This window comes from Vombatus ursinus, unplaced genomic scaffold, assembly GCF_900497805.2.
Source record: "Vombatus ursinus unplaced genomic scaffold, bare-nosed wombat genome assembly UNPS02014176.1, whole genome shotgun sequence".
NCBI lineage: Eukaryota > Metazoa > Chordata > Mammalia > Diprotodontia > Vombatidae > Vombatus > Vombatus ursinus.
The window spans coordinates 1994936-2009854 of record NW_020953954.1 but is presented as its reverse complement, the minus strand read 5'-3'; the positions used below and the strand labels follow the sequence as shown (position 1 = coordinate 2009854).

The window sequence follows — 14919 nt, the reverse complement described above, 5'->3', positions numbered from 1 at the left end:
GTGTGTGTGTGTGTGTGTGTGTGTGTGTGTGTGTGTGTGTGTGTGTGGGAGAGAGATGGAGACAGGGACAGAGAGAGAGAGAATGGGGGTGGGGGAGGGGAGGGAAGGAGAGAGAGATTGGGAGAGAGAAGGCAAGTGAGATCAGGTGCACATTTGCCAGAAAGTGCTGGGCACAAGCCCCAGAGATAGCTGACTCAGTGTGGCGCTCACACACACACTGGCTGGCTGAGGGCAGCCCGCGGGGTGGCTGTTCTGATCTGGACCACAGGCTCCGGCTCAGTAGGTGAATTCAATAGAGGATCCACAGGCTTTCCTGGACTCACCAAGGCCCACCAGTGCTGCTGAGCTTTGGGGAAGAAACCTTCTGGCAACCTGGGCACCGCGGTCCTGGGTCTGCCCCTGGCCATCCAGACTCCGGGCTGGGGATTAGGTGCTTATAGTAATGCCCTAAGCCTGGCCAGCCTAGGAAGATTATGGAGGACATTAGCAGCAGACTGCAGAGGGATCTGGGTAGTCGAAAGCCTAGGTGGGGGGGGCAGGTCAACCTCATTTCCTGCCCCTCCTGCCAGGTTTATGGGCAAAACGGGAGAAGAGACAGGACAGCTCATCCCTTCCTCACAGGAACAACTGGGGCCGGACCTGGGCTCGTCCCAGGCCTCTGGTCAGAGGGTCGGGCTCCCCACCTCACTGGGTGATGAGCTAAGACGGCTCCATACTGTGGCATCAGCATTCTTCCCCTGGTCTCTGGGTCAGGGAAGCTTCAGAATCCTGTAGGTGGCTCCCCAGAGGTGGGCAGGTGGATGGAGTCCCTACCCCAGCCCCTCTCCGATTGCCTGATGGCAAAAGGAGAGCCTCCCCTGGCCCCAGCGTGACCCCCTGGAGCCAAGCGGGCCTGGCCAGCTGCTGACAGCTCCCTCTCGCCTCTCTGCAGGTCTGGCACCATGAGCAGCCACCCTGGCCTCTAGCCATCCCTCGCCCACGCCCCAGCGGCAGCATGGCTGGGGACCGGCTCCCTCGGAAAGTCATGGATGCCAAGAAGCTGGCTAGCCTCCTGCGCCGGGGAGCCGGGGGGCCCCTGGTCATCGACAGCCGCTCCTTTGTGGAGTACAACAGTGGGCACGTGCTCAGCTCCGTCAACATCTGCTGCTCCAAGCTGGTCAAGAGAAGGCTGCAGCAAGACAAGGTATCCATTACGGAGCTCATCCAGCCAGCGTCCAGGATGAAGGTAGGCGACCGGCCCTGACCGTGAAGCATGTGACAGATGAGGAAACTGAGGCCCAGAGAGGGCAAGGGACGACGAGCAGAGCGAGGCTGCGGCCAGCTCACGGGTTGTGAATTGGGGGGCCCTTCTCACTCATTTAGTCCAACCATCCACTTGACAGGTGGGGAAACTGAGCTGAGTGGCTTCCCCCAGCCCCTCAGTTAGCCGACAGGAGGAGATCCTGGGCCGCAGGCTCTTCAGTCTGATGTCTTCTGCCCACTGCCTCCTGGTCCTTAAAGGTTCCTGGGTGACCTTGGACTTGGGGCTTGGTCTCAGCTTCGGCTCTGCCCCGTTTCTCTGCCCTCACCGTGTCCTCCATCCTCCCTGCTGACGCCCTCCATCTTCACCCACTCTCAGGAAGGGTTGACGCCTGCAGGACAGGTGTCCCACCCCAGACCTCAGGAGGCAAGCCTGCCCCTCATCCCCACCCCACCCCCAAAACCTGAGCCTCTGTTGCTCTCTGTAAGGAGGAGCCGTTGGCCCCTTGGAGTGAGCCCAGAACTAGGGTAGTCCTTCGAAGCCTCCCCGCTTCCCATTTCTGCTAGGACTGGGCAGTTTAGGAGGAAAGCTGGGATAGCCCTGGGCCTGTACTGGATGGCAGGCATCTGAGTGGGCAGGAAGGGCGTCCCAGTGATGGTCTGGGGTAAGGCAGGGCCTGGATCAGGTTGGGACCAGGGCGAGAGGCTCAGGGCCTGAAAGGGCTAGGAACCCATCCCTGATCCACCACCTGCCAGCTGTGGCCATCTGCCACCTCCCGCCTCCCACCCATGTGGTAGGCTTTCATTGGCTGCCAGTGACCTCACCCTGCTTTGGGGAGGGGGCCTGTCCCAATGCCATGGCTCTGTCCCAGAGTGACCTTCTACATTGAGGTCAGCCCTTGCCCAGGGGCACGCCTGCCTTTGGGGGTCTCGGGCCCAGCCCCAGGTACAGTGGGGCCCCCCCCACCCCCCGCAGGCTTCTCCTGCCTCCAGAGGGTCATACCCATGAGGAAATGACTGTGCTCAGCTCTCCTCAGACCCATGGGAGCAGAGCCTCTCTGGCCTCAAGGGCCCCACTCCTTGGGTCTTGGAGCCAGGGCTGGCCAGAGGCTGCCCAAGAGGAGGCCCCATGGTCAGGCCTCTGGCACTTCCCAAGCCTGCCTCCACAACCGCTGACAGCCAGCAGAGGTCATACCCAGACATGTGCAATTCCTTATCTTTTCTTCCAACCCCAAGGAGGCCTGAGGTCCCATATGTGGGGCGGGGTGGAGGAGGGGCAGTCAGGGGAGATTTAAGGGAGGAGAGGAGCTGGATTCTGTTCACTAGGCCTTGTCCCACTACTCCTGGCTCCTCAGCCCCAGGAGCCAGCCCCGCTTCCATCCCGGACATCAGCTGGGGGATCCACATGTGCACACGTGTTTCTGTGTGTGTATGCACATGTGTTTGTGCCCACACACCAATCTGTGTATGCGTGGTCCACCCAAGAGAAGGAGGGGGGCCGCTTTGGAGAGAGGGGGAAGGACCAGTTGGCTGGAAGGGCGACATCGGCCCTGTGTTGTCCTGCCTGGGCCTTCTCCCTCCTGGCATAGAAAGGCCGGGCCAGCTCACTCTCCCACTGGTGACCAGACAGGGGCCCAGGGGGAGGCTGTGCTGTACCCAGGCCAGAGGTGCCCCCCACATACTCTATGGGGGCAGGCAGGGGTAACCGCAGCTCCTTCCCCCAACCCCAGGTGGAGGCCGAAGAGAGGCAGGACGTGGTAGTGTACGACCAGAGCACCCGCGATGCCAGCGTGCTGGCCGCCGACAGCTTCCTCTCCATCCTGCTCAGCAAGCTGGATGGCTGCTTTCACAGCGTGTCCATCCTCACAGGTAGGAGGGAGCGGGAGGGTGGCTGGCGCAGCGCCCCGACCTGAGCCCTGGCCCAGCCTGAGTGGGCAGCGGGCCCGACCCGGGCTCCTGGCTCTTGTTTCTTGGGCCTGGTGGGTCACTTTTGTGATGGCTTTTCAGGTGAGGAAACTGAGGCCCAGAGTGGGGAGGCAGATTCTCTGCCTCCAAGTGGCCTGTGTCATTTAAAGAGCCAGTGGGGGAAAGGAGCCCTGGGCCGTGTGCCTGGCAACAAGGGGGGGGCAGACATGGGGGAGCCCCGGAGCAGCAGGGATCAGGCCCTGCTTCACCCAGGAAGCTGTGAGCCCAGACAGTGGGGGTGGTGGCTCTGATCTTGTCTCCTGCCACCAGAGGTCAGTGGAAGCCAGGCTGTTCCTCCGTTCACTTAAGAAACATTTATTGGGCACCTACGGTGCACACAGGCCCAGAGGAGTGGGGGAGTGGCTGTCAGGCCTTTGTCGTTCTGTTCCTTCTGCCTCAGGGCCACTTGAGGTGGGGATGGGGGGGGGGGGGGGGGGGGGGGCTGCCTTGTGCGGGAGCTTGGCACCGCCCCAGCCTCAATCCCCAGAATCTGGTGTGTTGTGTCCTCTTGTTCTGAGCCCAGCACTTCCCCGGGGGAGCCGAAGGACAGAGGGGACCTCGCCAAGGCCACAGACACGGCGGCCGCCTCCCCCCCATCCTTTGGTATAAATAGCCCTGGCAGGCTGTGAGAGCAGCCCACGCTGACGTACCTGACATGCCAGGCTCCTTGGAGCTGGATGGAGCCAGCATTGTCCTGGGCGACAGAATCATCCTTACCTGGGTCAGCTAAACCCTGGATCCTAGGGAAGGCAGTCTGAAGGCTCAGTCAGGTCAGGGGACGGGAGTGGGGCAGTGGGCCTTGGGCTCCCAGCAGACGGGCCAAGGCCTGGCCAATGTCTTCTGAGCACTAGAAGGGGCACAACCCTGCCTAGCCAGACCCTCTTGTCTCTAAGAGGGAGCTCAGTGGGCCAGTGGATAGAGCGCTGGAGTTAGGAAGATTTGCATTCAAATCTGGCCTCAAACCTTTCCTGGCTGTATGACCCTGGGCAAGTCATTTCCCCTCTGTCTGCCTCAGTTTCTTTATCTTTAAAATGGGGATAATAATAGTACCCCCCCCCCCCCCCCACCACCAGGGTTGTTGGGAAGACCCGATGAAATTTGTAAAGTACTTAGCATAGTCCTTGGAACCTGGTGGAACCTTGTTTCTATACCTTCCCTCCCTCTCCCCCTTCTGAAAAGTCCACTGAATGAGTGATTCCAAGCTTATACCCCTCTCTTCTCTGTACCCCTGCATTTGTGCGTAGGTGCACACACACACACTCACACTGTCTCACACACTGACACTCATTCACACTCACTCTCACACACTTTTGCACACACACACACTCACTTTCATACTCACACTTCACATACACTAACACTCCCTCATCAGTTACAGTCGCCCTTCTGTGCCTTGGAAGATGTAAAAAAAAGAGAAGATTAGATGAAATGGGTAGATGCAACAGTGAGTTAGACACTAGAGTTGCCTCAAGCGACATTGGCCACACAGGAGAGGTAGTGAGCTCCCTGTCACGGGAGGGTCAGTGGTTTAGGAAATCAGAGGAGGAAGAGGCTTGGGTGGCCATGGATGTCTTCCAGGAGGTGGACCTGAGTACAGCCTTGAAGGACAGATAGAAATTGAATGGGTCTGGGAAGAATGGAGTGTTCCTTGTTGGGACCACCTTCACAGTGGACATCCAAAGGCTGCCAAGCCCTCTTACCTTCCGCCTCCCCATTATTGGGCCACCATCACTAGAGGTCTTCAGGCAAAGGCGCTCACTGGCTTGGGCACCTCCGGCAGCCCGGGATTTTGTGACCACCCAAGTCTTTGATCAAGCTAGAACCTGGCCTGAGGAGTTTTGCTGCCCACGCCTAGATTCTGCTCGGGAAATAATGGGCTGCCCACCGATGGTCACCAAAGGGTCCAGAGGGGCCACCCTGCCAGGCAATGTCTCCCTCTAGGCGTGGCACCCACCGAAGACTCATTCTTGTGCCCTTGGTTTTACCTTAGAGCTGCAGGTGATGCTGGTGAGGGGAGCAGGGAGGGACAGTGGGGAGTGGCCCAGCAGACACCCCACCCCTGCCCCACTCACCTGGGACCTCTGCCTGGAGTTGGGGACAGATGGGAAAGCAGAGTTCACACCCTGGTCTTGCCATAAAATGGATGGATTCCCAGGGGTGGGAGGGGCCTATGTTCCCGACATTACTGGGAGCCCTCTAGGGAAGGGGAGGCCACCAGCTCCCGAGGCAGCCCCTTCCACGGTGGCCCAGCTTTGGGCCTTAGGATGTAGCAAACCAGAGCCAGCCACTTCGTAGCCTTTATGCCTTCCCCCCGCTGCCCCCTACCCCTCAAGTCTGGCTCTCTAGGGCCTGAGCAGAACTGTTCGTGGGACAGCCCTCCCTCGGATACTGGAGGACAGCTCCCAGCATTAAGGCTAGGGTTGCTATGCCTCTCCCCGCATCTTGGATTCATGAGTCTAAGTGGGAGCCTTTGTGTTCATCCGCATCATAGATATCTCACTTGAGTGGGCCCTTCCGAGACCTTTTGGAGGGGGCCTTGGTTTTTGGTGCCTGGGGTGTTCTCTGGCCCTCCGAGCTTTGGGCACATCTGATGGGATGCCAGCTAGGTCATCAAACTAGTCGTTGATAAAAAACGTTCAGTAGCAGCGGGCCAAGCACAGAGCCCTGGGGCACTATGCCAGAGACCTCCTCTAAGGGTTACTCTGCCCAGTTAGTGACTACGCTTTGAGTCCACCCATTCAACCAGTCAGTGAATGGACAGGCATTTATTAAGCACCCACTGTGTGGCAGGTACTGGGATCCAAAGGAGCTCCCAGTCTGATGGGGAGACTCCTCTAGGAATGACACATACACCATGTGAAAGGAAAGGCATTAGCAGCAGGGGAGACTGGGAAAGGCCCCTGAGGAAAGTGTGCTTGGAGGTGAGTCCTGAAGGAAGCCAGGACAAATGCCCAGAGTCCGGAAACAGAGGACGTGCCTGGGTGCCTCTGGGCCTGAATCTACCTACCCTTAACTGGCATTTATTATCTCCTATGTGCCGGGTGGGGCCGCTAGGTGTCGCCACAGTGTGCAGAGCACCTGGCCTGGAGTCAGGAAGACCCATCCTCCTGACTTCAAATGTGGCCTCAGACACTAGCAGTGAGATCCTGGCCATGTCGTTTCACCCTGAAGGCCTCAGTTTCCTCATCTGTAAAATGAGCTAGAGAAGAAAATGGCAAACCCTTCCAGTGTCTCTGCCAAGAAAACCCCAGATGTCGGACATGACTGCCACTGTGCAGAGCATGAAAGCATAGGTCCCGTCCTGGGGGGCCCACGCCGGATGAGGGGGACCCCGGAAGATGAGGGGCGGCTCAGGACTCCCGTCCACCGACAGCCCTCGGCATAGCCCCACGGAAAGCCCCTGAGCCGCGGGGCAGTCTGTGCCCAGACTGGGAGATGTTGCTTCTCCCTGCCTAGCCAGAGAGGGAGGGAGCGTGGCCCGGCGAGGTTCTGTTGGGTTTCAGGGAGAACTCCAAAGCGAGAGCCACTAGGGGTGGCTGGGAGCCTCAGAGTTTTGAGGCAGGGATGAGAGGGTGAACCACTGCCTGGCCTCTCAAGGGACAGAATGAGGGGGCTGTGCAGAGGAGGACTCTGGGGGGAAGGGGCCTACGGGGGGGCTCGAGCTCCGCAGCCCCTGGCACCCAAGGGATCAGCCCTGAGCCTCCGTGGTTTTAGAAATGCCAGTAGCGCAGGGCAGCAAAAGAGGTTCTGCCCCTTTAAGCTGGCTCCAGGTCCCAGGACCATGGGAGGCCCTGCCGCACGTCTGTGTGCTGAGTAAGGAATGTGGGACTGCATGCCTGACCCGTTAGCTAGGCAGGCTCCTTTCCTCTCCCCTGCCCGGGCAGCCCTGAGCTCCCTTGTGCTGGCCAACGTGGTGCCAGTGGACATCCTGGGACCTGCTCAGCCCACGGCAGGTGGGTGGGCTGCTGGAAAGCCCAATGCCCAGATGCCCTGGGCCCATGCTGGCCCTCACCCAAAACCCCTTGGTGCTGGAAGTGGGTCGGGGCCCTCAGAGGCAGAAGCAACCTGGGGAGCACCAAGGTGGGTGTGGGGCGATGTGGGCCTGCCTGCCAGAGGCCCGGAGCGTGGGGGGCAGAGGGTAGGCAGTGCCTTCTCACACTTCCAGCTTGCCCCAATCCCAAGACAATCTCCTCAGCCCCTGCACCCAATCGGGGCTTCACTGGTCATTCTGTCTGAGTCCCTGGCATGGGTGGGTACACACATGTACACACCCTCACAGCACATGCCCACATACGTACGCACATGCACACACGCACACACACACACATACACACACGCTGGTTGGCTGGGGATGCTGCGGGGGCTCTGGTGGAGGCTGGCCACGGGAAGGGGGAGGGAGTGGGCCAGGGCTTTGACCTGCATAGCTTCCCGCTGTGGTCAGTGGCTGTCAGCTGCCAGGATGACACACCTCTCTTTACTTAGACCATGTGCTCTTGTCCCCAGGCATGTGTGTGTGTGTCTGAATATGTGTGCAGTGTGGGTGCTCACACACACATACCCCATACCACACACATACCCTACTCCACACATACCCCATACCACACACCATAACACACACACACCATACCACACACCATACCACACACATACCCTACCCCACACATACACCATACCACACACACACACACACACACACACACACATACACCATACCACACACACACACACCATACCACACACATAACCCTTCTTTCTGGCCTTCAGAGACCAGGTGTCAGGTCAGTGGGCCGGGGCTGAGAGAACCTGGGGACAACCCAGGTCTGATGGTGGGCCTTGGACAGGGCCCTGAGGCTGGCAGAGGGGAGTCAAGGCAGGCTTCCCAGGGAAGAGGGCAGGGGAGGCAGACCCACGAACTTGGCTTCCAGCTGCCTGAGGTCGCAAGACAGTACGGTGGGGGCCGAGGGGCATTCCAGGCCCATGAGCAAAGCTCTGGAGGTGGAAAAGCACTGAGGAGGCCTCAGGAAATGGAGCTGTTCAGTGGGGTGGGGAGGAAGGGCCATTGGGAGGTGATGGAGCCTCTAATGTCAGACTGCCCTGTCCTGTAGAAGGTGGGAGTCGCTGTTGTGTGAGCAGATCTGCACTATCACAGAATTCCTCTGACCTGGGTGGCTGGGCTTCCGTGATCCTGGGCTGCCCTAAAGCCCGGGAATGGAGGGGCCCAGCCCTGGGAGCCCCACTAACCCCACAAGGCACAGGTCAGGGGTCAGCTCCCGGGAGGAGGGCATCTGATGTCGGGCCTTCGGGAGAGCATTGGCAGGCCTCCATCTGCGCCGTCCCCCATGCTTGTCAAGTTGGGGTCCTGCTTCTCCCACAGACCCCCGGGGAGGTAGGTGCCCATCCTGCCCAAAGCCTTCTCTTGAAATTCCTGCGCACTGCTCCCAGTTTGGCCCCTGAAGCTGAGCCCAAGTCAGCCCTTCCTGACGACAGGCCTTGAAGACGGCTCTCGCGTCCTCCCAGGTGTCAGACACCTGCCCCCAGTCCCCAGCCCCCAGCCTGTTCTGTTGGGAGCTGAGCCTTGGGCTCTGAGTGAGAGGCTGCCTTCCTGGCTTCCGCAGAGCTGGATCCCTCCCCTCTAAGCTGAGGCCGTCAGGAATTGAAAACATCTTCTTCCTCCCCAGAGTGTCCTGCCTCACCCTGCAGCCTGGGGGAAGCCCCCCAAAGACCATGATGTCAGCTGCCTTGGCGGCTGGGGCTGTCCCAGCCAAGCCCCCTCCCCCGCCCTGCCCTTTGGGAAGCTGGGAGAGGACGAGCTTAGCGTTGGCTGTGCCAGCCCCCCTTCTCTGTTGCGGGCCTCCCTGCACCCCTCATTCAGTGTCCAACCTTGTTTATTCCGTCCCGCCGGCCCCTACATTGTCCCCCATCCATGTACTGGCCTGGGTCAGTCCTTCCCCTCTCTCACAAGGACTGGGGATTAGGATGGCCTACCTGCCTTTCCTTCCTCAGGTCTCCCCCTCCTCCAAGGCCTGTTCCACCTGTTCCTGAGACCCGGCTCTGATGATGGGAATCTCCCCGTTGCCTCCAGGAGGAGAATTCCAACCCTGGGCTCCAGGAAAAGAATATTCTCATACCTGTGTTTCAATATAATGCATTTCCTTTTTAATTTTCAACTAATTTTCAACGAACAAGAATTTATTTTCTTTCTCTCTCATCCTCCCCAGAGAAAGAAGGAAAGAAACTCTCATAGTCAGTATATGTGCTCTGACAAAATAGACTGCCACGCTGGCCACGTACAGAGCTGTGTGTCTCTTGGGTCCCTTGACTCCCCGCCAGCCCCGCAGGTGGCCACGGGCTCCTCAGTGGCCTCTCGAGCCGTGGCTTCTCATCTTCCCCAAGGTCTCGGTGCTGGGTCATTGGCACTGCTGGTCCTGCTCTCCCCACCCTGCGTCCAGCGATCCAATTTCTTCCCGGGCTTCGTCCCTTGGTAGGGCACGGTAGCCTTTCCTCACATGCCCTGAGTGGTGCTGTCTGGTCGTTCCCCAGTGCGAGGGCAGCCCCTCATGCCCAGGGCTTTGGCAGCATTAGTTTGTGCACGCGGACCTTTGGTTTTCTTTGGAGTCATGTGCATTTTATTTTGTGCATTGGAAACTAGATTCAGGGAACGGGGTGCTGGGTGTCACCTGTCGGATGGCTGTCAGAGAGGGCCGTGGCACCAAGGAGCCCTGCTCTGGGGTCAGAGATCAAAGCTCACACCTGGCTTTCAAGCGCCACCCCCACTCCCACCTCATTCCAGGCTCTCCCCTGCTTTCTTCCCTGTTTTCCAAAGGTCAGAAAGGATGAAGCTCTAGAGGTCTTAGGAAGTCCTGGGTTCCGATCCTTCCTCAGATGCTACTGGGACATGTGACCCTGAACCTGAGGCTCTCCGTCCCCTCTTGGGGCCTCAAGGCCCTTGGCTGTGAGATGGTGACTCATCAGCCCTGTCACCTTTCCGGGCTGATGTGAGGCCCTGATGCCTCCCGGCACCCGGGGGTACCAGGCACGCACACCCTTGCTTGCAGGCTCTGTAGGATTGGGAGCCTGTCAGGGTGACCTGACCTTTTGCAGAAGAGGAAGCTGAGGCCTGCAGTGGGCAGGAGGCTGCCTGTTGGGTCAGACTTTGTGTCTCCCCCCTCGTCCCCTTATGAACTCCCCCTCCCCGACATGTGCGCGCGCACACACACACACATATACAGAGGCAGTGTCTCAGCCTCTGACTTTGTACCCCAAGCATTTGGCACAGGCCCTGACAGGTCAGAGGCGTCTCCCCAGTTTTTACACCATCTGGCCAAGATCATATAGGAAGAAGAGCCCCCTGGCCTTCCAACTCCAGGGGTTTCCCCATTAACATGCTATCTACATGCATGGAAAGGAGATGTTGACCGGACTGCATGCTCACGGGCCTCACCGTAGCATGCGTGCCCTCCGCTGGCTCCCAAGGCTGCACATAGGGGCAGGGGCAGGGTAACCAGAGCCCCAGGCACCTGTGCCAAGGGGCCAATTGCAGCCAGGGATGTGATTCCCTGGGGACATTCCTAGGCACCTGGAAGGAAAGCCAGAGTGGACTGGGGGTGGCCCTGAGGGGAATGGAAGGGGGAGCAGGGAGAAAGTTTTGCTCTGTGCCTCCCTCTTAATGCCTTCTCCCTGGGGTGCCTGGGGCAAGGGCGTACCCAGCCTTGCAGCAACAGCAGCAGTGAGCAATGCCTTCTCTTGCCCTGGCCATCTTCCGGGCTGCTGTGACTTCCGCTTTGTTGAGCGTCGCTCTGTAGCGTGCTGGGGCCCCCTAATTAGCTAGGCTGGGATGTGGGTGGGGCGGGGGGCCCTATAAATCTGACCTGGACCAGGCTCTGTCCAGAGTAGCTGGAGGTTCTGGGTTAGCCTGGGGGGAGGGGTGACGGGCACCCTGGGTGCAGGGGCCCCCTAGCACAGGGCACAGGGCACAGGGCACAGGGATCACCCGTCCTCCACCCCCACTAACTGCCTGGCCCTTCCGTCCACAGGAGGCTTTGCTACCTTCTCCTCCTGCTTCCCTGGCCTCTGTGAAGGGAAACCAGCGGCCAGTCTGCCCATGAGCCTCTCCCAGCCCTGCCTGCCTGTGGCCAGTGTGGCCCTGACCCGCATCCTCCCTCACCTTTACCTGGGCTCCCAGAAGGATGTCCTTAACCAGGTGGGTATGGGCTCCTCCCATGGAGGGGGAGGGGCCAGGACCTAGCCCCAGCCAGAGACCTGACATCATCATCATTGCTACCATCATCATCATTATAAATAATAATAATAATAATAGCATGGGCAAAGTGCCGTACATCTGTTTATCTCCTTTGATTCTTATGACAACCTGGGAGATGGTGTGTGCTATTATTATCCCCATTTTATAGATGAGGAACTGAGGCTAAGTGAGTTGCCCAGAGTACAGAACTAGTAGGTATCAGAGGATTGATTCCAGGCCCAGCCATCTGTCTGCTGTGCCCCAGCAGGGTTAGAGTGGCATGGTGTTAGGGCCCCCCCCCCAGACTAGCGGCCCCAAGGAAGCTGGGCCTCTGGGAGGATTCGATGAGGACCCCCCCTACACACACACATACACACAAGGCGGTGTGCTCAGAGGGCTGAAGTCAGCTGCTGGGCTCCTCCAGGAGAAGCTGGCATCTTTTATAAAGAGGCCACTCCTTCAGGACCACCCACTGACCGGGAGGTAGGGAGGGCATTAAGGGGAGGTGGTCCTGGGTTCTCTGGAGCCCTGGCTACGGGCCCAGGAAGCCCAGGTTCCTCCCCATTCTGCCTTCCTCGATGACACTGGACAAGTCCGTTCCCCACTGTGAGCCGCCGTTTCCCCATCTGTAAGTTAAGGAGCCTGATGCTCTCTGAGCACTGCTGTGGTCCTCCAAGGGGCCCCCCTCAGCCTGAGCTCTGCCTGTGCAGGATCTGATGACCCGAAATGGGATAAGCTACGTCCTTAACGCGAGTAACTCATGTCCAAAGCCGGACTTCATCTGTGAGAGTCGCTTCATGCGTATCCCTGTGAATGACAGTTACTGCGAAAAGCTGCTGCCTTGGCTGGACAAGTCCATTGAGTTCATAGGTGAGGGGCTGGGGGTGGGTTGGGGAGGGGAGGGACCAGAAAGCAGCTGGGATGGGGGGGGTGGGGAGATGGCCAGGGCTTCCAGGAGGGGCAGGGGAGGCTCAGGGCTCTGGGCCTGGCCTGGGAGGGCTTCCCACCCGCTGAGGGCTGCTCTCTCCCCTGGCCTCCCCAGACAAGGCCAAGCTGTCCAGTTGCCAAGTGATCGTGCACTGTCTAGCCGGCATCTCCCGCTCGGCCACTATCGCCATCGCCTACATCATGAAGACTATGGGCATGTCCTCGGACGATGCCTACAGGTGAGTCCGCTGCAGCACCACAGGGCCTCCGTTCCTCCTGGGGCCGACGCCTGGTGCCCAGCTGACCCCCGGCCCTAACCCTGATGCTCAGGACTAGCCTTCCTCATGGCCGGGAGTCAGGATGTCTGCTCCAGCCAGGCGCTCAGTTGGGTTCAGATCTGGGCTCTGCTCTTGACCCCCTCAGGGGCTCAGTCTCTTCATCCGTAAAGTGGTCTTGGCCTCACCGATTCCTGAATGTCCTGGGTTCCCTGGGGCGGGAGACTGGCACAGTGGGGAGGGGGCAGAGGAAGCGTATGCCAATCCTGCCTGGCCCTCCACAGGTTCGTGAAGGACCGGCGCCCGTCTATCTCACCCAACTTCAACTTCCTGGGTCAGTTGCTGGAGTATGAGCGCAGCCTGAAGCTGCTAAAGGCCCTGAAAGCCGAGGGCGAGCCCACAGCCCCAGGGCCCGCTGAGCCCTTGCCTCCCTCCGCCCAGCCGCTGCCACTGCCGCCACCGTCTACCTCAGAGCCCGGGGGAGAGGGCAGCCCCCTGGCGCCCCCCACCAAGCCTCTGTGTGCCAGCGCCCTCCAGCAGGGCCTTCGCGGGCTCCACCTGTCCTCCGAGCGCATCCAGGACACCAACCGCCTGAAGCGCTCCTTCTCCCTGGACATCAAGTCGGCTTACGCCCCCAGCAGGCAGCCCGATGCCCCGGGCCCCCTCGACCCTGGGGAGGCCCCCAAGCTCTGCAAGCTAGACAGCCCCTCTGGAGCGTCCACCAGCCCGGACAGCCCCGACCAGCCGGGGCCCGGGGCCGACCTGCCCCTCGAGGCCAAGCCTCGGCTGAGGAGGAAGCACAGGCATCCTGCCACGTCCCCGGGCCACGGCCTCAGCCTGAACTTTGGCGCTGCCCCCAAGTCAGGGCCAGCGTCTGGTGGAGGGGAGGACAGCCGGCTTGGCCTCTCTGTCCACGGCCTGCCCGGCCCCGGCCCGGGAGGCTGGGCCTTGGCCCTGGACTCCCCTGGGACGCCCTCCCCCGAGGGGCCCTGGTACTTGAACCCAGAGGGCGCTGGGGGCAGCGGGGCGCCCCCGGCCCTCTTCCCAGTGGCCTCCTTTGGCCGGGCTGGCCTTCCGGGCAGTGGCAGTGTGGACCTGAGACTGAGGGACAAGCCCCGAGCAGAGCCCCGGGACGGCAGGCACAGCTGGCATGAAGACCCCGGCCCAGAGAAGTCCTTTAAGCGGAGGAGCTGCCAGATGGAGTTTGAGGAGGGCATGGTGGAGGGCCGGGCGCGGGAGGACCTCGGGACCGTCAGCAAACAAGCCAGCTTCTCGGGAAGCATGGAGATCATCGAGGTGTCCTGACGGCTGCGGCGGGGGCGGGGCCGGGACAGGACAGGAGGGGGCGGGGTTATTTATAAGACGGGCGGGCCGTGCCCGGAGCACCCCGCCCACGGCCCGGGCCGGCCGGCCGGGTCTGGCCAGGTCCCGGAGCCGGCACCGCAGTCCCTGCCCTGCAGCAGCCGCCCGCTGGGCTCCGATGCTCTGGGGACCGACGGCGGCTGTCGGGGCTTTTTTATTTATCGAAGTTGTTCGTTCTGGCGATGACTCTGCGCTCGCAGGGCCTTCCTGAAGCTCTGTTTTTACTGTACGGTATTTAAATCGAAACACACGTTTCTAAGCAATACGAGGCCGCCACCTGGTTCCCTTTGGTAGCACCCTGGGGGCAGAAGGCACACGGGGCCCAGGACCCCTCCCCCCAACCTACAGAGGCTGCTTTCATGCACTTTTTACATAAGAAAAAGGAAAAAGGAAAAAAAAAATCTTTGCCACAAACTGAGCCGCGGAACCTCCCGCCCTGCTCCCCGTCCCCTGCACCCTCCTAGCCCCTTTTCTCCCTCTTCCTCCTTTTCTGCAGTCAGGCTGTAGCAGAGACAAGGGCCGCGGCTGAGAGTGGGGTCTTAGAGGTCCCAGGGGGCCGCAGGCAAGAGAAGGAGGTGATGACTGCCCCTGGGGGGCACGGCCCCTTCTTGCTCTGGGATGGGAAGGCAGTGTACCTGGGGCTCGGTCCCCTTGGACAGGTGCCCCTGGCAGGGCATTAACCCTGGGCCCAGGTGATGGGGTGACAAATGGGCCCTGAGCAGGGGGGACAGAGCCAGGATGTCGAGTGACTTCTGAGCCCCCCAAGGTCCTTCCTGCTTGACGCCTGTAGTCGCCAGGGCTCATAATGAGTGAGAGAGAGAGAGAGAGTGTGTGTGTGTGTGTGTGTGTGTGTGTGTGTGAGAGAGAGAGAGAGAGAGACAGGGGGCAGGGTAGGGGGCTGCTGCCTGTTCT

At 60.3% G+C, this 14919-nt stretch overlaps 1 protein-coding gene across 1 annotated transcript; it reads left to right on the top strand.

The window, feature by feature from the left end:
* The first annotated feature begins 943 nt into the window (after window positions 1-943).
* Window positions 944-13950, top strand: DUSP8 (dual specificity phosphatase 8). Its single transcript, XM_027860220.1, has 6 exons — window positions 944-1225; window positions 2970-3108; window positions 11238-11404; window positions 12154-12313; window positions 12486-12609; window positions 12930-13950. The coding sequence occupies exons 1-6, from the start codon at window positions 995-997 to the stop codon at window positions 13948-13950; spliced, it is 1842 nt and encodes a 613-aa protein (XP_027716021.1). The 5' UTR covers window positions 944-994.
* Window positions 13951-14919: the final 969 nt, after the last annotated feature.

Bases quoted from the DNA above. Each gene is read 5' to 3' on its own strand.
- DUSP8 (XM_027860220.1), top strand. From the start codon at position 995: ATGGCTGGGGACCGGCTCCCTCGGAAAGTCATGGATGCCAAGAAGCTG. The intron at 1,226-2,969 runs GTAGGCGACCGG...CCCCAACCCCAG, and splicing joins AGCCAGCGTCCAGGATGAAG to GTGGAGGCCGAAGAGAGGCA. The intron at 3,109-11,237 runs GTAGGAGGGAGC...TTCCGTCCACAG, and splicing joins CAGCGTGTCCATCCTCACAG to GAGGCTTTGCTACCTTCTCC.